This window comes from Aricia agestis, chromosome 1 (genome assembly GCF_905147365.1).
Source record: "Aricia agestis chromosome 1, ilAriAges1.1, whole genome shotgun sequence".
NCBI lineage: Eukaryota > Metazoa > Arthropoda > Insecta > Lepidoptera > Lycaenidae > Aricia > Aricia agestis.
The window spans coordinates 20,444,681-20,468,138 of record NC_056406.1 but is presented as its reverse complement, the minus strand read 5'-3'; the positions used below and the strand labels follow the sequence as shown (position 1 = coordinate 20,468,138).

General features: G+C 36.5%; 3 protein-coding genes across 4 annotated transcripts; 1 reads left to right on the top strand and 2 right to left on the bottom strand.

Annotated features, from left to right (window-relative positions):
* On the bottom strand, positions 1-12,879 carry LOC121732371 (cell division control protein 6 homolog). 2 transcript variants are annotated; one of them, XM_042122267.1, is made up of 9 exons: positions 12,787-12,879; positions 8,277-8,448; positions 8,050-8,134; positions 6,220-6,391; positions 5,773-5,939; positions 2,042-2,334; positions 1,519-1,837; positions 1,305-1,411; positions 1-129 (listed from the first exon to the last, which is right to left on the bottom strand). In XM_042122267.1, exons 2-9 carry the CDS (start codon positions 8,446-8,448, stop codon positions 23-25), a joined length of 1,422 nt encoding a protein of 473 aa, XP_041978201.1. In that variant the 5' UTR covers positions 12,787-12,879; the 3' UTR covers positions 1-22. The 2 variants fall into 2 exon arrangements, with proteins under 2 accessions (XP_041978201.1, XP_041978276.1); XM_042122342.1 differs by lacking the exon at positions 12,787-12,879 and adding an exon at positions 12,703-12,756.
* On the bottom strand, positions 8,934-12,624 carry LOC121732286 (polycomb group protein Psc-like). Its single transcript, XM_042122156.1, has 2 exons — positions 9,150-12,624; positions 8,934-8,946 (listed from the first exon to the last, which is right to left on the bottom strand). Exon 1 carries the CDS (start codon positions 12,461-12,463, stop codon positions 9,152-9,154), a length of 3,312 nt encoding a protein of 1,103 aa, XP_041978090.1. The 5' UTR covers positions 12,464-12,624; the 3' UTR covers positions 8,934-8,946; positions 9,150-9,151.
* A 6,664-nt stretch (positions 12,880-19,543) lies between the features above and the next one.
* On the top strand, positions 19,544-21,246 carry LOC121732389. The gene has a single exon (XM_042122257.1). It carries the CDS (start codon positions 19,544-19,546, stop codon positions 20,594-20,596), a length of 1,053 nt encoding a protein of 350 aa, XP_041978191.1. The 3' UTR covers positions 20,597-21,246.
* Positions 21,247-23,458: the final 2,212 nt, after the last annotated feature.

The following is a 23,458-nucleotide window of genomic DNA, read 5'->3' as shown; positions in this document are numbered from 1 at the left end:
CGTTACTAGGTTACTTCGGCGGTCAGTGTGCGCGCTGCAGTATGGCGGCCAACAGTGGCTTGTCCCGCAGAGCCGCGCGCAGCTCCGACTCGTCCCACTGCAGCCGTAGCCGCCGCCCGCGCGCGCCTCCTGTGCAACATAGTGATTATAGTAGGGGAGGTGGTGCTCATTTTGAAGTAATTTCATACCGAGCGAAAATCGTAACAATAATAGTATTCACCCATACATAGGAGTTTTGATCGTCAGCTGCTTCAGAACGGGTGGAATAAAAATTGCAAGTATCTCAAAGTTGTCGAAAAATTTTTTGCTGAAAGTAATTTTATACCATATGAAAATTTGATGGCTGATTATCAAGGTTATGATTAACCGAAAAATCACCGTCAGCCGTATTGCAGACGGGGGAGTCAACGTCAGTCGCGTTACTGAATATGTAAAAAATATCCCACCAAAAACATTTTCATGTAAAAATGTTGCCAAGATGAGAACATAATATTATAGTTCGTCGTGTCAAAAAGTAGTGAGATCTCATGTAGAGCCAAATTTCTAACCTTACATACTCAACCCTAAATCTAAAAACCTTAATTTTACCCTAAAGCACGGCAAAATATTTGATAATAATATTATAATGTGTCAGCCGCACGAGGAGAATCTATAAACTCTACACATTAGTCAAAATCGGTGGCCTGGCCATTTATTTTTTGTTATAGAGGCAACAGATATACACAATCTGTGAAAATTTTAGAAATCTAGCTATAGCGGTTCTTGAGTTACAACCTGGAGACACACAGACAAACAGACGGACAGATATTGAAGTCACAGTTTTTAGTATTTTTTGTTATAGCGGCAACAGATATACCAGTCTGTGAAAATTTTAGAAATCTAGCTATAGCGGTTCTTGAGTTACAACCTGGAGACACACAGACAGACAGACGGACAGATATTGAAGTCTTAGTAATAGGGTCCCGTTTTTACCCTTTAGGTACGGAACCCTAAAAAAGTAGCACCACCTCCCCTACTATTAGTACACATACTAATTATAAACTAGTGATAGTGATACGACTGTTCGGAAATCAGAGTTTAGGTACGAAAACACAGAAGTGTGACACGGGATTTTTATGTTACGCCTACAAATCCTCTTAGATTCATCGCAAAAAGCGTTAGCTGGGTAGATCATCATATAGTAAAAAGTATTTCTAAGCGCAGCGTCAATATAAAGGCATCAAACAAAATCAGAGTCGTGACATCAGGGTCGCTTTTTCAACATTTCACTCTTACATCTAAAGTTTTAATTAAATGACACGTACCATTGCCAGCAGCGCGCACGGTGAGCGCCCCGCGCGCCTCCAGCAACGCGCACGCCGTGCCCAGCTCGCCCAGCTCCAGCGGGCAGATGTTACGCGCCGCGCACACCCTTCAACAACCATACATTTTATATCTGCAACTTAGTTAAAGCTTAGCAAACGCGTTGATTCCAACTATTCCGCGATTACCGTTCAAGTATCAATATAATTAACTTACTTTTTATATTCATCATGAAGTTTTCCCATCTGTATTTCTTTGGTGTTCCCCTTATTTAAGATTAATATTAAGCTGCATAAAATAAGCTTTTGCTGCAACGGCAAACTTTCTTCCACGTCGTTGTCGATCTTGGCGGAGCCGCCGTAAACGTCGTTCAGGACTTGTAGAACCTGCTTCAGCTCGACTGTGGCCGTGTTGTCCTTCATCATAGTCTCGACACACTGCGTCTCGGCGAATTTGCTCCGGCGAGCTAGCTCTATGACGCGCCGTCCGATGTCCAGTGCCCTCCTCATGTCGCCGGATATCGCTGATATTTTAGCTGCAAAGAGAATAAAGAAGTTCAGAGATGAATTAAAATTATGCCAGTTTCACAGAAAAAGTACTGTTATAGACAAGAATAAAAAAATATAAGTAGTAATAAGTATTTCAATATTTTACGGATTCTGGAATCATACGATCGTCAAAAGTAGGAGTCTTAAATCTTCATTACAAATAAAGGTACCACCAAATATCAAATCCATACCTGCCAGCATCTGTAGCGCGACGGGCGAGAATACATTCCCCTTGTCCTCGTCTGCCAGTACCGAGGTGAACACATCAACGATCTGCTGCTTGGTGTACGGCGCGAAGTGCAGCGTGGCTGGTCGCAGGCCGCGCGCAGCCAATCGCGGCAGCGCACGCTCAGTGAGGTCGAGCGCGTTGGCCACGCCCACCAGCACCGTGCGGTGCGCGGCTACCGCGGCCCACCCGAACAACGTGTACAGCACCGATTGCCGCGCGCTGCCCAGCTGGTCGATCTCGTCCAGCACCAGCAAGCTACAAAATTCAACATCAGGGTTGAGCTTTCCATTTCACATTGACAAGGCAACATACCAAGATGATATTATGATACTTTTTTAATTTTAAAAATTTCGTAAGCAGCCTAAGGGTGGTATTATTCAAATTCAAATTCAAATTCAAATATCTTTATTTCAGACTACAGTGTGGTCCATTGGTTAGTATTACATAAATTAAAAATTATTAGGGTTATTTAAAAAGAACAAAACATAACTTAAAGTAAATAATTAAAACTAAACAAAAATCATGCACCTCATTTAGAACTATGAGCGAATATATCCTGGAGGTCTGCTCTCGAATTCGTTCATTATCCGCACATAGTTCCTTAATATAGGTGCATGCGGATCATCTGCCACAATCTTCAGGATGCTGTTGTTACTTCCCCTTACGCGATTTATTAGAGATGCAGATTTCTTGCGCATGAGTGCCCGGAAGCCATCCGTCCTTGCTTGTGCAAACATCTCGGACGCACTACAAAATCGGGGAAGTTTCAGCATCATCCTGAAGATATTGTTATATTGGATGCGAAGGGTGTTTAGAGATGCTTTGGTATAGCTGATCCACAGGCCGCCCGTGTACAGATTCTGACAGAACGCTTTAAAGAGTGTGATCTTCACTTCATCCGTACAACGTGCGAACCTGCGGGCCAGCATATTACCTCGCACCGCCAAAGCCCTCCGCTCCCGTTCAATATCTAGATCATCTTTAAGGTCGTCGGTAAGTATATGGCCGAGATATTTAAAATTAAATACTCTATTCAGCTCCTTTCCGCCGAGGTATATTGGAGGTATGGACTCGGGATACTTACCAGCGGCCTTAAAGATCATAATTTCACTTTTGTTGACATTATATGTCAGGCCATGCGAATCAGCGTATCTCTCACACACCTTCAGCATCTCCCGAATTCCTCTCGCAGTGGGACTCAGCAATACCATGTCGTCCGCGTAGCTAATGTTGTTAACGCTAACACCACCAACCTTGCATCCGACACGCATACTGCTGAGCTCCACTATGAGATCATTCACGTACAGATTGAATAGCTTAGGAGACGATAAACCCCCCTGTCTCACACCGCAATTCAACCTGTACGCCCTAGAGAGTCTATTGGCCCATTTCACGTGATTCGTCTGATTCCGATACCAGTAACGAAAAATATTTATAATATCTACCGGTATACCCATGCTCTCCATTTTCTTCCAAAGTCCATCATATGAAACGAGGTCAAATGCCTTTGAAAGATCCAGAAAGCATGCGTAAACCGGTGTCCTACGGCTTGTATAGTATTGGACAGTATGCTTGAGACTCAAGATAGCACTTTCCGTGGACAGTCTAGGTCTGAACCCAAACTGCCCATCATGCACTTCCAGATATTTTTGCAGATATGAGTCAAGCACACTGTCCAACACTTTAGCCACTACAGTAGCAAGCGATATAGGGCGGTAATTTCCCTTGTCCGAGATATCACCTACTCGGTTCTTGACAATGGGAACTACAATAGTTTTCATCATATCCGTTGGCAGATATGCGTGTTGTATGCAGATATTAAAGAGCAGAGCTAAAGCTCTCGGTAGATGTGTACCTGCGTATTTTAAGTGTTCGATACTAAGTCCGTCATGACCGGGAGACTTGCCCCTGCTCATACGCTTAATTACATCTCTCACCTCTTTAGCAGTAAACATGAGCACGGGCACCTCCCCCCGCACGCGGGACCCAGTAGTAGAACTGAGCGGGGACTGCACTTTAAAATGTTCCATGAACATATTCGCAATTCCCTCTTCATCACTAATGCCATTGACACTGGTCGGGAGGCCAGGCTTAACATCGAACTTATTAGTGCATTTCCAAAATTTAACAAAATTTTTGTCGGCTCGCAACTTAGCTAACATATTCATTTTGATTTGCTCTTGGTTGTTTAAACACCATTTTAACCGACTTTTAAAGATCTTACGTGATTCACACATCTGTTCATAAATATTACCAACTGTAGGCCTGTTATGTGACACCCACTTTTTAAAGTTAAGCCTGGCCACCCGATGAGCATCTTTTACGTGCTTATTCCACCCACAAACCTTTTGTTTGCGAGGCTTAGTAACACTACGTTTTGTTTTAATAGCTGCCGTACTTAACACATTAACAATTTGTGCATATAAGTTGTCCACTACATTTTTATGACATATGCTATCACAAAATCCATGCGCACAACCATTCAGTTCAGGAGGGAAATTAATGTCACGTAACCCCAAGTTACATAATTTATGATATTCATTCATTTGGGATTCGTCTCTTTCGCCCCATGACACAAGGTTTCTTTGCATATTATCATGTATTACCCGCTTAGGCCTTACAATTATATTATCATTTATATATGATACGTGGGAGAGCCATGCTTCGGCACGAATGGGCCAGCTCGACCGGAGAAATACCACGTTCTCACAGAAAACCGGCGTGAAAAAGCGCTTGCGCTGTGTTTCGCCGAGTGAGTGAGTTTACCGGAGGCCCAATCCCCTATCCCCTTCCCTTCCCATCCCTACCCTTCCCTATTCCCTCTTAAAAGGCCGGCAACGCACCTGCAGCTCTTCTGATGATGCGAGTGTCCATGGGCGACGGAAGTTGCTTTCCATCAGGTGACCCGTTTGCTCGTTTGCCCCCTTATCTCATAAAAAAAAGATCATTTCTATGATCATATATAGGATCCAATATATATATGATCATTTGATCATATCTGCATATTACATTATCATATTTCATTGATCCTATTTTACGTCATATGTGGTTTCAATAGCCAATGGAGAGCGCTAACGCTGACAGGTATTGACGTCAGGGTTACTAGATCTCAGAGAATTCGATTTGTCAAAAGACATCATCATTTTTAATATGGCTTGTTTTTTGTTATTTCAGCAAGGTTATCCAAGTATATAATTAGAAAAATAATTACATTACATTATTTGAAACATATTTACGAACAAAAAATTAAAAACTCTTTTTTATATTAAAAAACTGGCAACACCTATTTCTATGACTGTATTGGATCCAATCTCTCAGCAAATGTCAAAAATCTATGATCAAGGAGGAAATGAATCATATGTCTATGTTACATTATCCAATATCATTGACTCAATGATCTCGGATCCAATATATATGATAATCTAATATCCCCCTAACAGCGCAAGCGGAAAGTCTGAATTTAATGTGTTATTTCTTGCGTGATGAAAAAGTCCAGTTATGAATGGCTTGCTTAATAATGCATTGCATGACACATCTCATCGTCTCGTTGCAATCTAAACAAATCTTTATGCTGCGTCCAAATTACTTACAACTTACAAGTTCAAATTCCGACAGCAAAAAGAGATTGAGAGGCTTTAGTGCGTTTGCACAGTCTGAGTTGATAACTTGATATTATGGAGTGAAAAAACTTACATCATCTTATGATCTGTACACAAAAACTTTTCAATTGCACTCAAAGATGCCTTTTCACTTGTGCCTGAAGTCTTTATCCTTAACTCCTTGCATATCCTATTGTAAATGCTAGAGGCAGATTTCATCATTGTGCAATTAACATAAACTTGCTGATAACCATATTTTACCTGAAAGACATTTTTATTTAATTTATTATAAGCTTTTTGACTCACTTCATGATTTGGACAATATCAAAATGTTCATTAAAGTTCCTAAAACAGCTCATATACTGCATCAGAATCCGGCCATACACACTGTAAGTATTTGCAAAGTGCTAAATGATTTTTTATGCATTGCGCGCTGTATCATAAAATCCATTACAACGCAAAAATTGCTGACATTCTGTACTGCCTATTCCAATGGAGTGAATGAAGTTAAAATACATAATCATTTAAAACCCTCAGTTACCTTAGGCAGTTTTAACACATATGACAGGCTTGCCGTTTTTCCAGTTCCTGGTTGACCAGAAATGTATAGGGATCCAGATTGATCACTTTCTAAGTGTTCATATAGAAAGTTTTCTAAAAACGCTATCTCATTCTCCCGACTAACCAGAGGTTTTAAACTATTTTCATTGGTGCTGCAACAAACAAAAGTATATTAGTATAGTAAATTATATACCCAAATACAGTGAACATTATTATAACAAATAATAATGATTTAATTTAATGTAACTGGGATACATAAGAATTATCTCTTCTATCTAGATAATTCATGTAGTTTTGAAAGTTGATACAGATGTTATTAAAGGTGTCCAGATGAATATACTAAAAGTCCCCGAGGGAGGGACACGAGCTGGCGGTGGTTGAGGGGGGGAAATGTCTCTTTTTCAAGGTTTTTGCTTATGACTCGAAAATGTTTTATTATATCTCTTTAGTGACTTCTACATTAATAATCTGCATTAAATTTTCTATAAATTACTATACACATTTTTACTGTACAATAATTACTTTAGTAAATACAGAGTGTTAAAAGGGTACCCTGACACTGCTTTTCCATACAAACGTATTCCTCAATACGTTATAATAAAAACGTAGACGCATAGACTCCCTGGACGCATAGACTCCCTGTACGCATAGACTCCCTGGACAATCAATATTGTATAAAAAATAATTTGTCTAGATGCATCTAGACAAATTATTTTTATACAATATTGGGATCTGTTAAAGCTATGCATCTACGTTCGTTTTTTTTCTAAATTTACTAATAAATAAAAAAAATATGACCCAACAAAAATCGCAAAAAAATGAATGCCCCACACCCCGCTAATCAACCGACCATAAAACAAATTTGAAAGATATATAAGATAAAATAAAAACGTAGAGGCATAGACTCACTCTTCCTGAAGATATTTGAAAAATAATAATTAGATAGGCTCTATTTTGAAGGACGAATCAGAGTACTATGTTACATCGATTTACTGTATCTGTCTCTAGATACAGTAAATCGAGGTAACGTGTCGATGTTCTTTCGATCGACGAGTCGATGGAAACTTAGTACCAATCACGACCTTGCTTGGATCCTCCTGCTCCTAACGCGTTATTAAATTCAATTTTTTGCCGATGTAAAAGAGGTTGTTCTGGAAAATGCAGTTGCCGAAAAGCGGACATTAATTGTGTAGTCTTATCTGTAACGGCTATCTAGGAGCTTGTACTGGATGGAGCCCCCATCGATGTTAATGATAAAGATGACGAAGATGAAACACAATTTGATTGATAAGCTTAATAATTTAGAATTAAAATTTGTAGAACGATTAAGCTTCTTATTTTTATCACCATTAATACTATGTACTTTAAAGTAATGATCGTACAGTAAAAATGTATACTTAACCGTAATTTATAAGAAATTTAATGTAAGAGTTACTAAAGAGATACTTATTCTAAATAATTTTCGAGTTACAAGCAAAAACCTTGAAAAGGAGACCTTTCCCCCCTCCCCCACCGCCGGCTCGTGTCCCTCCCTCGGGGACTTTTAATATATTTATCTGGACACCTTTAGGAATAACTGTACCAACTTTCAAAACTACATGAATAATTTGGTCTGATTGTTGATTTTGAAACTAATTTTCTTACCACCATACTCAGAGACATTTAACTATGATTAACCTTCAATTTAATGAAGAGTTTGACAGATAATGTATGGGGCTTATGTCAAAATGTTGAATTAATTACATTTAAGTAATTAATGTTCCACTCTGAGTGCGGCAGTTAGACTATTATACTATCACAAAATACCTACTCAAAGCTATTTGCAGTGTCCGAATCTTTACCACAATCATCTGATACTTCTAGTGGTTTTGCTATCTTCTTTGCAGAGCATACATCTGTGAAGATATTTAAAATATTACTTAAATCATATAGGTATAAACAACCTAACAATAATTACTGATCAATGACCGTGGATATTAAAAGTTAAAACATTGGATATTGCTAAATGTAAAGAAAATCAAAGTATAGAATACCCACCATCATTAACAATTTTCTCTAGTTTATCTTCATTAATCCTTTTTAAGGATTTCTTTACAGTTTTGACAATGTTTAAGATATCTTTATTTTCTATATTACATTTTTCTTTCTTGCTTTGCAGGTACGTCCTTTTACGTGACCTAAAAGGAATTTCAGTTTGGCACGAAGACATCTGAAATTAATTAAGAATGATCATCAAATGAAATTCTTGGTGATAAAAAAAGTATTTAAAAAAAAAGCATAAGTACCTTTTTAAGGACTGAGATAATATAAAAACAGAACAATAAATGAGTAAATCTGATATTTAAAATATTTTATTTCACACTTCTCAGAATGCATTATAGGTACATGTCAAAATTGCATAATTATACTTTACATTGTTTTAGAAATCAATTTCTATTTTTAACCGACTTCCTTTTATATTATGATTACATATTCAAATATAAACTCATTCACATTATGTTGCAATCCATAACGATTAAGGATTTGTAAAATTCTATACTTATTCATAAATACCACAACAAACATTATTTAATGATGAAAAATTGACCAGCACACATTAATTAAAAAATAATAATAATTATTAAGTTTACCATAAGGTTAATTACCATTATATACAACAATGAGTTACAGATAAAGGAGAGAAACCTATCAGTAAAAACTAAAAATACTTTGAATATTATTATTTCAATGTGCAAATTATAATCAATCATGATTATTATCCTCTGCATATTAAAAAAAAAAATTTAAATGTTTTTTAACAATGTTGCTATGCTTATTGTTCTCTCTTAACTCACGAAGTCAAAATACACAAATGTCAAAATATTACAATAATTACAGTAAATGTTGATAGTTGTCAAACTCTCAGAGTACTATTATTGCTTTTCCTTATTAAAATCATTCTGGGATTGTGCCATGCTTGACATATTTTTAAGCAAATCATACTGTCTTTGTGCTAACCAAGCATTTTGTACTTCCATTTGGTGTCTTAATATCTGCGCGTGAGTTAGGAGTTGAGGCTGAGACAGATAGTCAGTCGGTGAAGACATAGTAGGATTAGAATTTATATTTGAAGTGATTGGTTGCCTAATACTTGTCATTTTTGCCATTGGGACCAATGGTCTTAACTGTTTAGGTAGTGATTTAGCAGGACCTGGTGAAACTTTAGCTGAATCGGTTTTTGCAGATCCCAAATTTGATAGCTGCGTACTTGTAATTTGATTTGACTGATTAGCATTTTGCTCGGAGACATTATTTGCTTGTTTTTCCTCTGCAATCACTAGTTTTGGTGAAGAACTTGGAGAGCGAGTCTGTCTAGGAGATGGTTGAGTAGCATTGGAAGTATTCTGTGAAGATGTTTGAAAACTAGGAGATGCCACATTTGGATTAGTAGGATTTATTTGCTTCACTGTACTTGACTTTGCTGTAATTTCCTGTTTCAGGGGAGCCTGAGTCCCACTTGGTAAGTTAGGGCTAATCTTCTCCATTTTCAACTGATTTAATGTACTAGAAGATGGAACTCGCAATGGCGTAACATTTGAACCTAATGGCCTGTTAGAGATACTTGGAAAGTTGCGAATCTGATTTATAGCTTGAGGCAAGCCTTTAGTTTGTATACCTTGTTTCTTAGCGAGATTAGCAATTGATTGCATTGTCTCAAAAGCTTTTGTTTGTTGTGGTCCCAACTGACTTGGTAAATTATGGGGAGTAGACAAATCAAGAGCCATACTTGACTTTGTTTCTGTAGCCGGACTGCCAGTAGAAGGTAACTTACTTGAATTGGGATTGTTAAGTTTACTCGAGGCAAAAGATTTTGATGTGGCCGGAACCAGTTTTGGAACTTGAGCCTTATTTTTGGGTAATTTTGATTTTTTATCACCTTGTAAAAATTGCTGCTCAAAAGTTTGTTGAAATGTTATAGGCCCTGTAAAATTGCCACCTTGCTTTGGTAATTTGGCATCCGCTATAGGTTTTAGATTAGGGACTGGTCCTTTAGCCGATGTTTCTGGAGATTTTATTTGCTTTGTTTGAGAATTACTACCTTCAGTCTTATTTCCTGCAATAACTTTTTCACTTTCAGTTTTTACTTGCTTTTTTGGATCAGTATCGGGCAATTTTAGTATTTCTATGTAATTATGTACTGGAGGACTTGGAACCTTATGTTGCACATTAGAAGCTGTGGAAAGATTCTTGTTCATTATATTTTTCTTAGCATCAGCAGTGATTTGGTCAACAGGACTTTTTGCATCTAATTTTTGGTCTGTCAGGGTTATTGAGAGTGAGGAAGGAATATTAATTTTACAGGAGTCAAATAGTGATTTTAAGGGGTCTCCACTTGTAGGAGCAGTACTTGCACCTGGTAATGATGTTTTAACTTGTGACATTATTTTACTTCTGTCACTAGTTGGATCACAATTATTTGATAAAAGATCCATTCTCAGTTTACCAGGAGTCTGTCCTTTGCTTTGTGTAGAAGTGTGTGGTAAACTAGATTTCAACTCAGGGATTTTCTTCATGACTGGTTTCAAGCTTTCACTATGCTTTGTGTTGGAGGTTTGTGGTTCAGATTTATGGATATGTAATTTTAAAGGAGAGACCAACTTTTGTGTGGTTGTTGATTGAGCAGATACTGACTCTGTTGGTTTTCTTTTTGGTGAAGATGATGTTTGAGATGTTGAAACATTTCGCTTTTGACCTGCATTTTCTTGCATGTTCTGTTTAGTAGACAATGCTGGAGGTGGCTTAATATCTTTAACTGGTACTGTGGATCCCATGGCACTATGTTCATTATTTGTTAAAGTCTTATTGGAATTTTCAACACCTTTTTCAATAATTTCTGTTTTTATAGGTCTGTCACTTAAACAAGATTTTACAATTCCAGTGCTTGGTGTAACATTTTGACCAGTAGGCAGTTTTGCCTTTTCTAGTTCAATTTTAACTTTTTTAATTTCAGGTAAATTCTTGGTACCTTCATGTTTTCTTTTTAAGCCCTCCTCATTCTTTTCAACTAGGTTAATTTCTTTTGGCGATAATAATATATTTTCACTATTTGATTTGAGTTGAATATTTTTAGCAGAGTTATTTTTAGCTGTGAGCTCAAAAGAATTCAAAAACTGAGATTTTTCAACTTCATCATCATTTTTCTTCAAAGGAGAAGTACATCTGGTTTTGTCTGTTGAGCACTGTCCAGGGGAATTTCCATCCTTTGAAATATTTGAGGAAAACATACTGTTTTTTTTTAAAACTTCCCGGGATTTCTTATTGTTGCTTTCGTCAGGCATGGGGCTATCAGTTCCTGATGACAGCTCTCCTGGGTCATTCAAATTAGGTGCTGGACTGCTAGCATTAGTATCTTCAGTGCCTGTAGGACTTGATTTCCTATCTGTGAAATGCGACCCTTTTCTGTTCACATCAAACAACCTGTTACGTATTGCTACATAATCTATAATTTGATAAAAAAATCTCATTGGCTCATTTCTTTTCCAGTTGTAAATGTAAGCAATATCCATTAGTGTGTAATAATCAGGTAAAGGAACCCTCTTATATAATATATCAATAGCAAATTGTGTGCTATCAATATCAAACTTCATACTCAAAAACTTTTTAAGATGATTAATATTAACAACAGCTGGGCACTGCAAATATCTTCTGGGAACTGCTGTATTGGCTTGTGGTTCATTACTATCAGAAGACTTACTGGATATGCTATCTGCATCGGTTAGGTCTGAATATTCTAGTGAAAAGGAAATTACATCTTCAGGGCTAAATATTATCCTTTCAGTATCTTCACCTCTTTGTTCTGGAGTAGCAGAAGCGGCTGGCCCAGGTCTTGACGAATAAAATTGTTGCCTCCTTTCCATTTCTCTTTGAAAAAGTCCCGGAACTAGCTTGTAAACAATATCTTGAAGAGCCTTATCCAGTTTGATATTTGGCTTTGCAGAGTTAATCATCATTTCACACACGGGACAGTAGCTTTTAACTTGCAGATGTTTTATAATGCAACTTCGACAAAAAGAATGTAAACATTCTACAATGGTGGTTGCATCAATATAATAACCGTGGCATAATGGACATGTAATGTGTTCATTCACTTCGCCTAGCAGAGTTCTCTGAGGAACCACTGCACCATTGTTTTGATCATCCATTTTAACAACCTTTTGATCGGGTTGTTTATTAGAAGTGACCATTTTTATGATAGCATCACCAATGCCACGTAAAAAGACTTACATTAACACAAGTTTTCAATTAACTTTCAAAGGACTCTTATGTCTCTTTATTTAATCAATTAAACAAATCTATCGCCGATTAATCAGTACTAAATTGCGAAAATACGTGTGAATCGAGGAAACGATCGACATGACACTTTTTTTCTTAAGTTGGTAACCCTGTTCCGAGGGCCTGCTTTGACTACGAACAATTTATTTACCTTTGTTTTTGTTGCATTATTTCACTAATTACAATTAAACTATTGCATTACATCTTATTCTGAGACTTACTAATGAATTCTTACCTTATAACTAAAGTGTTATTGCTTAATCTTTTCAGTACCCACTTAATTAACAAGTTTACCAAAATAGTATTTTGGCGCGAATGTTGTATCGAAAACGTGAAACGTCAGAGTTCAGACAAATGTCAAAACTCAGATAACACAAGCTGGAGCTGACAACCACACACTAAAGTTGCTAGACCAAAATAAAACCATAAACTATGACATTCTCTTTGCCATAAACAAAAACAAGAGAAGAGCCACGGCCCACGACACGACACGATTTAAGAACTACACACGACACACGGCACACGGGCTGTCGTTTTCAGGACGTTGAGCGCAGGGACCGGAATAGCGGTAAAAATATGGTAACGATACTTCTTAACGTTACAGGTAACGTTAAAACGTAGCGGTAATTAATACCGGTATAAATTAACGTTAATGATAATGCTACTTTATGACTTAGAATTTAAGTATCATTTTCTACTGACATTTCCGTGGCGACCCACGCTGCCGCCGGCGGTGGCGTAAGCTAGTAGGTAGGTAAGTAGAGTAAAATGAAACCTATCGCCTATGTCATGAAGTGGCATTTCGTTTGAACTTTCGTCAGTCGCGGTCGCTCGCGGCAAAGATCCGAAAGCCACCTTTATACACTTCAAATTTTCTTTTGAAACGGCGAAGTGCCTGTTTTTTTTCGTCCCACACTTTATTTTTTTTTTAAATGAAATAACGGGGTTATTTCATTTAAAAAAAAGTGTGGGACGAAAAAACGAGCAAACGGGTCACCTGATGGAAAGCAACTTCCGTCGCCCAGGTACACTCGCAGCATCAGAAGAGCTGCAGGTGCGTTGCCGGCCTTTTAAGAGGGAATAGGGTAATAGGGGAGGGTAGGGATGGGAAGGGAAGGGAATAGGGGAGGGTAGGGAAGGGATTAGGGTAGGGGATTGGGCCACCAGTAAACTCACTCACTCGGCGAAACACAGCGCAAGCGCTGTTTCACGCCGGTTTTCTATGAGAAAGTTGAATTTCTCCGGTCAAGCCGGCCCATTCGTGCCAAAGCATGGCTCTCCCACGTATATGTATATATTTTCTTTTTTCCGTCCCGTTTTTGATAGTAATTATATCATTAACTATCTGTTGCCCGCGACTTCGTCCGCGTTAGCATAATAATAATAAAAGTAATATCTATGGACACTTCACACCACGTCAGTCTAGCCCCATGGTAAGTACCTGAAGGACTGGTACCAGAGAACGGAAATATATTTAATAATTTTATACTATACATATATTTAAGATTTTTATTATATGATACACATATTTAATACACATCCATGACCCAGGAACTTTGAAAACTTTTTGGTCAGTCGGTGGGATTCAAACCCGCGAACCTCGGCTTGAGCTGCTACAGAACCAACAGCCCACCAACTGAGCCACAGAGGTCGTCTAAAGGTAATAGTAAAAGTAAAGGAAGTATTAGTAGGTTGGGGAAAATGTCTTTTCGCATTATAGTATGTATGAACTTTTCATATAATCTCTTGGGCTATACCAATTGTATCTGGCTGATTTTGGTATCATTAAAGCGTATATTTAAGCGTATAAAAATAATGGTGTTATTAAAGCGTAATAAAAAGATATTTTGTCTGAGTTTTTAGTTTTTCTTACTGAAGAGCCAGAATTTCTATTTCTCACTAGCTGTCCCGGTGAACTTCGTGTCACTTTAAAACCTTTCCTGGACTTCTACGAATATTTTAAGACTACAATTAGCCCAATCCATTCAGCCGTTTGCGAGTTTTAGCGTTACTAACACAATTGAAAATCCATTTTTATATATGTACATACATTATAAACTTACAAATTATGACAATAAGAATCATTTTATAAAGTTATGAATAAAATAATAAAATAAAATAAAATGAAAAATTCAAATTCAAATTCTTTATTAAGCATACAATAATATACAATAGTATAAAAGCTAGGTAGCGTACATCACGTCGTCTAACCCCATGCTAAGTAAAAACTTTGTGTTATGGCAATCAGACAACTGATGCATGCCGAACAATTTTATCCTAATATATATTATTTACCTACACATTCACACACACAATCACACTACACTTTATCACGTAAAGTCTCTTTCGGCGACGTGATGCGCGCTTCGTTCGGGAGAAACCCCGGAACCTCCGGTAAACTACACCGGCAGGCCAGAACTCCTCCACCTCGAAGATGGATAAAACTTGAGTCGGCACTCTCACCACAAAGGAACTGAAATTCACTTTGTGGCGAGAGTGCAGACGCTCCACCCTCAAGGTGTAGGTGGTATTCTCGCGGATGTAGTTTACGACGTCTTCGACCGTCATGGACCAGTGCAGGCGCGACACGTAGAGCGGCGTCGCGGGCACCTCGCTCCGCAGGCGCAGCTCGGGCACATAAGGTGCGGTGCCGCGGTGGTTGCGGACGGTGGGCTTCCTCTTCTTCCTCCTCTCCACCAGAACGAAGCTCTCCTCGTCGCACCTCCTGCTCTCGTCCCTGTCAAGTCGAAGATTTTCAGACTTGCGGCTCTCCTTTGCACCCATCGCCTTTGCCCGCGGGGGCGGTGCAGGGCAAGCAGCGACGCTTGCATAATTTTTCGATTGAGTCGATGGCCTCAATTTCGTGTCGACGTCACGCGGTGACGCGGACGGCGAGCTGACGGCGGCGGCTGTTGCTGACCCACTCGATTTCGATGACGTGCAAAACGGCGAGATTACTTTTTAATTGTAATAATTCACTACGTAACTCATTGATGGTGGATTCCGAGGCATCCAATCTACCTCGCATCTCGTCCAGCTCTGCCCTCATGATGTTGAACTTCTGGAGCAGGCTGGAGACTTTGACGTGGTCCGTCGATACCGCCGGCAGTTTGTGGAGCTGCTTGGCCACAAACACCGGTTATTCCGCAGGATTAGTCTGCTTGAGCAGGGAGATGATGTCCTGCAAGCTTCGTTCGCTTCTGTCTCTCCTCCGGGACGTCATCTGCGCTGTTTTTCCGAGCGCTTCGTACAGCACGAGCTTGCAGATCTCCTCGCTGGTGTAGGTGGACCTGCACAGCTGCACGATGCCATCTTCATCCATGGTGTTGACGACGTGTTGTACGAACGCCAGCAGCTCGTTGGATACGAGCGCCATGGTGTCGGTGCAGCGGCTGTGAGCCGCGCGACTCGCGAAATATTAATTAATTTTATTAATATTTGCTACGTGTGTTGCTGAGCGGTGCGCGACCGTTCGCTACCGCGATCAAAACAACACATGTTTTATTTCTAAGTAAATTTAAATCAAATTTTTTCAGAATATCTACCTGATGTCTACCACCGGTTCGGGAACTACCCCGGCGAGAAGAACCGGCGTAAGAAACTCGCACGGGTCCCACTTTTTACCAAAAAAGTGAAAGAAAAATTGTTCTTTTAAAGTACGATGGGATGGGAGAGAGAGGTTTGTTCGGACACTGGATCTGCACGGGATTTCAGGAGGGCGGGAAAAATTAAATCTGTCGAGCAGATAGGATGGAGAGAGAGGATTATACAAAATATTATAAAGTAAACAGGATGTGGGAGTTGCGACGGAGATGGATAGGAAGCCACTTGAGCCTCAATCTGAAGGCTGATACGTGATGAAATTTTTTAAGTCCAAACACAAAACGGATATAGTGATTCTGTAAACGTTCTAGTTTTGTTAACAGCTCCTCAGTGATGTCCAAGTAGCAGGAGTCAGCATAGTCTAGGATACGAAAGATAAGGGTCTGGACGAGGAGGATTTTAGTTTTCATAGGCAAAAAATTTTGGAGGCACTTCAACTTATGCAACGAGTAGTACACCTTTTTACTGACTTCAGTAACATGAGCAATCCAAGAAAGGTTATTATCTAAAATAAGGCCTAGATTTTTGGCAGTGTCGGTAAAAGGAATGATAGTGCCATCATGTACGATATTACGTGCGTCACGTACACGCTGAGTCACGTAAAGTACCCCGTACACGGTAATTCAGCATGACCATTCATTTACGTGAATTACATGCTGCATGATGAACGCTCATTTTTCGTCATGCAGCATGATAATTCAGGAGGATAATTCAAGAGTATAATAATAATTTTATTTACTAAACTAAAAAATACGTGGGAGAGCCATGCTTCGGCACGAATGGGCCGGCTCGACCGGAGAAATACCACGTTCTCACAGAAAACCTGCATGAAACAGCACTTGCTCTGTGTTTCGCCGAGTGAGTGAGTTTACCGGAGGCCCAATCCTTACTTTTTCCTGACCTATTTCCATTCCATATTATCAGTCCAGAATAATCAATTATGGTTATCAATGAAGAGTTAGGTGTTTTTGTTACTTTTTTTATTAATTAGTAATTACATATTATTTCAAAGTAATGATCTTAATAATTAATAAAGTTATTTCTTTCATATTCATATTCTTTATTTGCTTTTTAAGTGGTGGTACATTTTGATGTTACCCTTATAATCTTTCTTATGATCAACACTTTTAACTAATATTATAAAAGCATACAAATTCATTGGTGTTAACAATTTAGTCTTGATAGAAATACATTCTTATTGCATTATTGGTCTACAAGATAAAATGTTCAGTTAACCGTTACATACTTATATACTTAACTATAGCATAAAGTAAATAATTCAATACAATATTCATGTCATTTTTTAATTTTACTAGCTAATAATTACAAAAAATTTTATACATTGAGGAATTCTGTTAATAACATTTGTGAATAATATTTTTTAGATTCAGCCAATTTAACATTTCCTTTGGAACTCATTATAAGGTAGAAATTGGATAATTATTGTAGTAGCATTGTGAGCTTTTATAGATATCGCAGTATGATAGATATTATAGCCGTAATATAATCATATTCCTATACATACCGTTACATAGTTATAAGCAAGCTATTCATTACTATGTTCCTAGAAACGTAATTATGATACGGTTGAGTTTACATAACGCACCTTTAAAGTAATACCGTTACTTAACGAAATTTTTCATAAATTGAGGTATCAATGCCATCTATATAAAATATACGTAAACTACAAGATAAACTTGTTTTTTTTTGTAAAATGTTGTGTTTTGCGCCATTTAGCAGTAAATCAAAGCGTTACTAAGCCGAGTTATGCTCGGGTCGATAAATACAATATTGTGTCTATACCAATAAGAACATGATCGTGATAAAGTGATGACGGAAGTTTTAAATAACAGTGTGATTATTTGAAAAACACGGCTTTAAGTCACAAAATATTTTCTTTTTCAAATAGGTAAAATGTTTCAATTTGTTTAGACCCATTTTTTGTGTTATGAAATAATGCAATTTACTATTCAATTTCATTGGATGGAATGTTATTACAATTTGCCTTTATTTTTTCAGAGATTAATCCAATAAGGTTTATCTCTAGAGTGTAATTTTTTTTTATAATCAAAAATATTATTAACATGCCAATAGGTTTAACTCATTATTGAAGATTACTTTTGTTAGCTCAAAGTAGGTACCTACCGGCCGGAAACGGCCCAACTATTCGTCCGAAACATTGAAATTTCATCCTCACGGTAGACCTCCTGCTTCATTCTGCCGGTGAAAGTCGAGACAAAACTTAAAATAAACAATAATAATAAAGTTTATTTGCAACTACAATTAGGTGTTTGCCTTTACTATTATTTGGAAAAGTATCGATATGGATATTTTTGCGTCGTCTCTAGTAAAATCAGCCATTACTAGCCATCAACTTTTGAAGGCGGGCGCGTTCTTTTCGTGGTCATTTCGTGTCCTCTCTTTTTCTTACGTCATTGTTAAATTTAATGGGTTTTGAAGTTGCTTAAAAGGGCCCATTCACGGCAGTCCGCCGTGCAGTCCACCAGCTTACGTAGGATAGTGAATAGGCCACTTTAGTGGCAAAATGTTTTGAATAGTTGGCAACACTGCTATCGTAATTGTCAAACAGTGTTGCCATATATACAGATTTCTCCGTATTTATACAGATTTTTGGTGAGTAATACAGATAAGTACTGGATACAGATATTTATACAGAATTTTGTAAATATGATTAATTTTGTAAAAATTTAACAACGAAACAGGCTAAATCGGGCACCATTGAAGGTCTTTTGCCTACAAAGTAACTGATTGGTGCGAAACAATGCTATAATCTAGAGGTTGATGAACAGTTGCTGCCGAAATTTAATAAAAAAATTTACAAATGAAAATAATATTGCTATGTTTTTTTTTATTTTGTTAAGGGCCTGTTTCACCACTTCCTGATAAGTGCCGGATACTTAACTTTCTCGGCATGTAAGTATGGAGAATTTGTCAAAAGAGTTGTGGTTAGCCTATCCGCCGGTACGTTAATCAGGAAGTGGTAAAACAAGCTCTTAGTGGGTTTAATTTTTTTCCTATTAGATTTTAAATTTTGATACATAAAAAGTTACCAATTTATGTACGAGTATATTTTTATTCATATACGATTATCACCTTATCACGTAGTAGATATCTCTTTTTTTCATAAAAAAGCGTGGATAATGATTAAGAGGTATTTTTTTGTTGACTTTAATACAGATTTTATACAGATTTTAGCAGTTCCCACTACAGATAAAAGGTCGAAACCATCTGGCAACACTGTTGTCAAATCACAAATGTCGGACTTGCTCTTTTTGGCGGGAAGAGGAAGGCGCCTTTTTTGAATAACAATTTGCAAAAAATTATATTTATAGTTTTTATACATTAAAAGTAAGTTAAAAGTAGATAATATGCAGGACGAGAGCGACGGAGATGATCCTAACTATAAATCTTCGTCATCGAAGAAAAGGAAAATAATTGAAAACTCAGGCGATAAGAACAAACCCTTTCTTAAACCTTCATATTCAAGAAAATATCCCGACAATAATTACAACGGAGAATTTATTGTATTTGTCGAACATTGTAATAAGGATACAAAAATAGGAAACATGAACCCCCTTAGCCTTTCGAAAATTTTCAAAAACGCAAAAGGAGTTTATGAAAGAGCTAGAATAAGCGCCCGCAAAATAAAAATAACTTTCAAACAAGCGGCATTAGCTAATGATTTCCTCAATGCATCATTTATTCAAGAAAACAATCTAAGAGCATATATCCCAGCAGCCTCTGTGGAAAGGGTTGGGGTAGTTAGGTACATTCCTAAGGAAATTAGTAATAGGGATTTGTTTGAAAAAATAAGTAGCGATATTGACATAATTGGTATACGTAGATTTATGAAAAAAGAAAATAATACATTTGTTCCGTTAAATACTATTACTGTTACTTTTTCTGGCACTGTATTACCACAATGCATTTTCTTAGATGGATGGAGATATAAGGTTCATAATTATATACCTCCAGTTTTACAATGTTTTAAATGCTTACTTTTCAATCACTCTGCAAAATATTGTTTTAATGAACAAGCATGTTCTAAATGTGCAGAGAATCATTCTTATAAAGAATGCACATCAGAAGTTTTAAAATGTAAAAACTGTGGAGGTAATCACCTAGCTATTTCTAAGGAGTGCCCAATTAAGGCTTCTAAAATTAAGAAAAACATATCTTTGAGAGTTAATAATTCTACTTATGCAGACATAACAAATAATTTAACATCTTTCCCACCTCTTACAAAAGCTAATCCTCAAAATGTTAAAATTGTTCCAGAAAAGATATCAGCCCAGGACATTATTAATAATCAAAAAATTTTAGAAGCCATAATAAGCACTATTGTAAGTATAGGAAATTCTAATGAGATTAAGACTACAACACATATTAAAGAAACATTCATTAAAAACTTTAATAAGTAATGGATAGTATTAATATTGTACAGCATAACATCCAGAGTTTAAATAATAAAAAACCTTTACTTCAATCACTCTTAATAGATAAAGAAATAGATATAGCTTTATTAAATGAAACATGGCTTAAAACTTCAAGTCCTCGGGTTCATTTCCCTGGGTATAATTTCATTTATAAAAATGCTACAAATGAACACGGAGGAGTGGCTATAATTATTAGGAATTCTATAAAGTATGTGCAGCATCCGACTCCAAATTATCAAGATATACAGACTATTGCCATAACCATAGAAACAGGTATAGGTTCCATTACAATCCTTTGCATTTACAGTCCACCTAGAAACAAAATTAATAAAACAAAATTAAAAAGAATAATTAATAATCTTCCTAAACCTATTATCATATCGGGTGATTGTAACGCCCATCACATAGCTTTTGGTTGTACAATAAATAATACAAGAGGACGAGACTTGTATGAAGTTATAGATGAATATAATTTATGTATTTTAAATACAGGTTGTGCTACTACAGTAGGCAGACCAAACAATAACACTTCTGCAATTGATGTTACACTAGTGAGTCCAGAGTTGGCTCCCTATTGTGAATGGCATGTCGGTGACGATCCGTTGGGAAGTTATCACTTTCCAACTTTTACAAAACTTAATACTTCTCCTATGCAATATGACATAAATAAAAATGTAAATAAGTATTTATTCAAAAAAGCTAACTGGGATAAGTTCTTTAATATGTCAAAAGATCTATTTCAAGATTTTGAATATAATTTACAAAATCCTTTAGAAAGTTATAATCATTTCTGTGATCTACTAAACACTTTAAGAGATGAATGTGTTCCAAAAATTATAATAACTAATTCATCTAAAAAATTTAAAAAAAAGGTACCTGCTCCGTGGTGGAATGATATTTGTGATAGGGCTGTAAAGGATTGTAGAGAAGCTTTGGAAAAATATAGAAGTAATTTAAGTATGGAAAATTATATAAATTATAAGAGATTAGATGCACTCAAAAAAAGGATTATAAAAGAGGAAAAGAGAAAAAGTTGGCAAAATTTATGCTCTACATTTAATAGATACACCCCAGTCACGAATATTTGGAATTTTATCAAAAAATATAAGCGTGTAGATTCTAGCATACATAGTAAATGTGATAGTTTTGTACCAGAATTTTTAGACAAATTTACAAATGATGAAGAATGTGAAAGTTCATTAGAAGATATATTTAAAAGTAATAATGATAGTGAATATTTCAACTTCTTTATGAAAGATTTTAGCTGGGATGAATTTTATAGTTCCTTAATGTCAAGAAGAGATTCTACTCCTGGACTGGATAATTTTCCATATTTAATGATTAAAAACTTACACAAAAATGCACAAGCAGTTCTTCTTAATATCTACAATCACCTATGGTCCAAACAAGTTATTCCCGACGAGTGGAAAACTCAGTGTGTTTTGCCCATTCTGAAAAAAGATAAGCCAATCCATGATCATAATTCTTACCGTCCAATATCACTCACTTCATGCATTGGAAAAGTTTTTGAAAATATGATAAAAGTTAGGTTAGACTATTTTACAGAAACTAATTCAATATTACCAGATTTTCAGTTAGGTTTCCGTAAAGGAAAAAGTACAGTTGATGGCTTTGTTTCATTTATAAATGATATTAAGAATTCTATAATGGCTCATTCAAATGCAATTTGTGTATTTTTAGATGTGCAAGGTGCATATGATAATGTTAATTTGTCTGTACTTATTAAGGTTTTAAGTGAATTGGGGATTCCTGGTAGGTTTTTAAATTGGATATATAGATTCTTAAATCACCGTCTTGTCTATGTGAAATTTAATGATATACTACATGGTCCAAAATTTGCACATAAAGGCTTAATGCAAGGAGCGATATTGTCTCCAATCCTGTATAATTTATATACATCACAAATTTGTAAATATGTAAAAGTATTAGGTGTTAATGTTCTACAATATGCTGATGATATAGTTATCTATTGTATTAATCGTCTACTACGCTCGGCCAATTGTAATATTAATTTAGCTCTTAAGCAACTGTTAAATTATTATAATAACAAACTAAAACTAAATATTAATTCTTCAAAAAGCTCAGTTATGACTTTTGGTAAAAGTCAATGTAATGTTCAAGTTAAATGTAATAATGAAATCATCTCACTAGTAAATGAACATAAATTTCTAGGTATAGTTTTAGATAACAAACTTAAATTTAATGTACATATAGATTATATATGTAATAAAGCTTACAAGCGACTCAATATATTGAGATGTTTAGCAGGAGTTTTTTGGGGTGCTGATCCAAAAATTCTCTCAATGTTGTATAAAAGTTTAGTTAGGAGCCACTTTGACTATAGTTGCTTAGCATATATTAATGCTAGCGCTAGTCTTCTAAAAAAGTTAGATATCATTCAAAATCAAGCACTGCGCATTATAACTGGTGCGATGAAATCCACCCCTATAAACTCAATGGAAGTTGAAACTTATATTCCTCCTTTATTCTTGAGACGACTCATGTTAGCTAAGAAATACTTTGTTAAGATGATTGCAATTAAGTCCTCACTTCCTGTAAGAAAACTTAAAGTATCTGAGGAAATAACTAGTTTATTAGATTCTTCTGTAATAACATCACAAATTATTTCTACAAGGATTTTGCCACAGATGCCGACTTTGTTACAGTTGGTTTTAAATATGACAAATGACATTTATTCTAGTGATCTATGGCCAATTTATGACAACTTTGAAGGTTCTCTAGAGAAAAAATATTTGGTAACAACTGGAGACATCTATGGTAAGACCGACTTTCTCAGTTTTATAGAAAAGAAAACAGACTTTTACA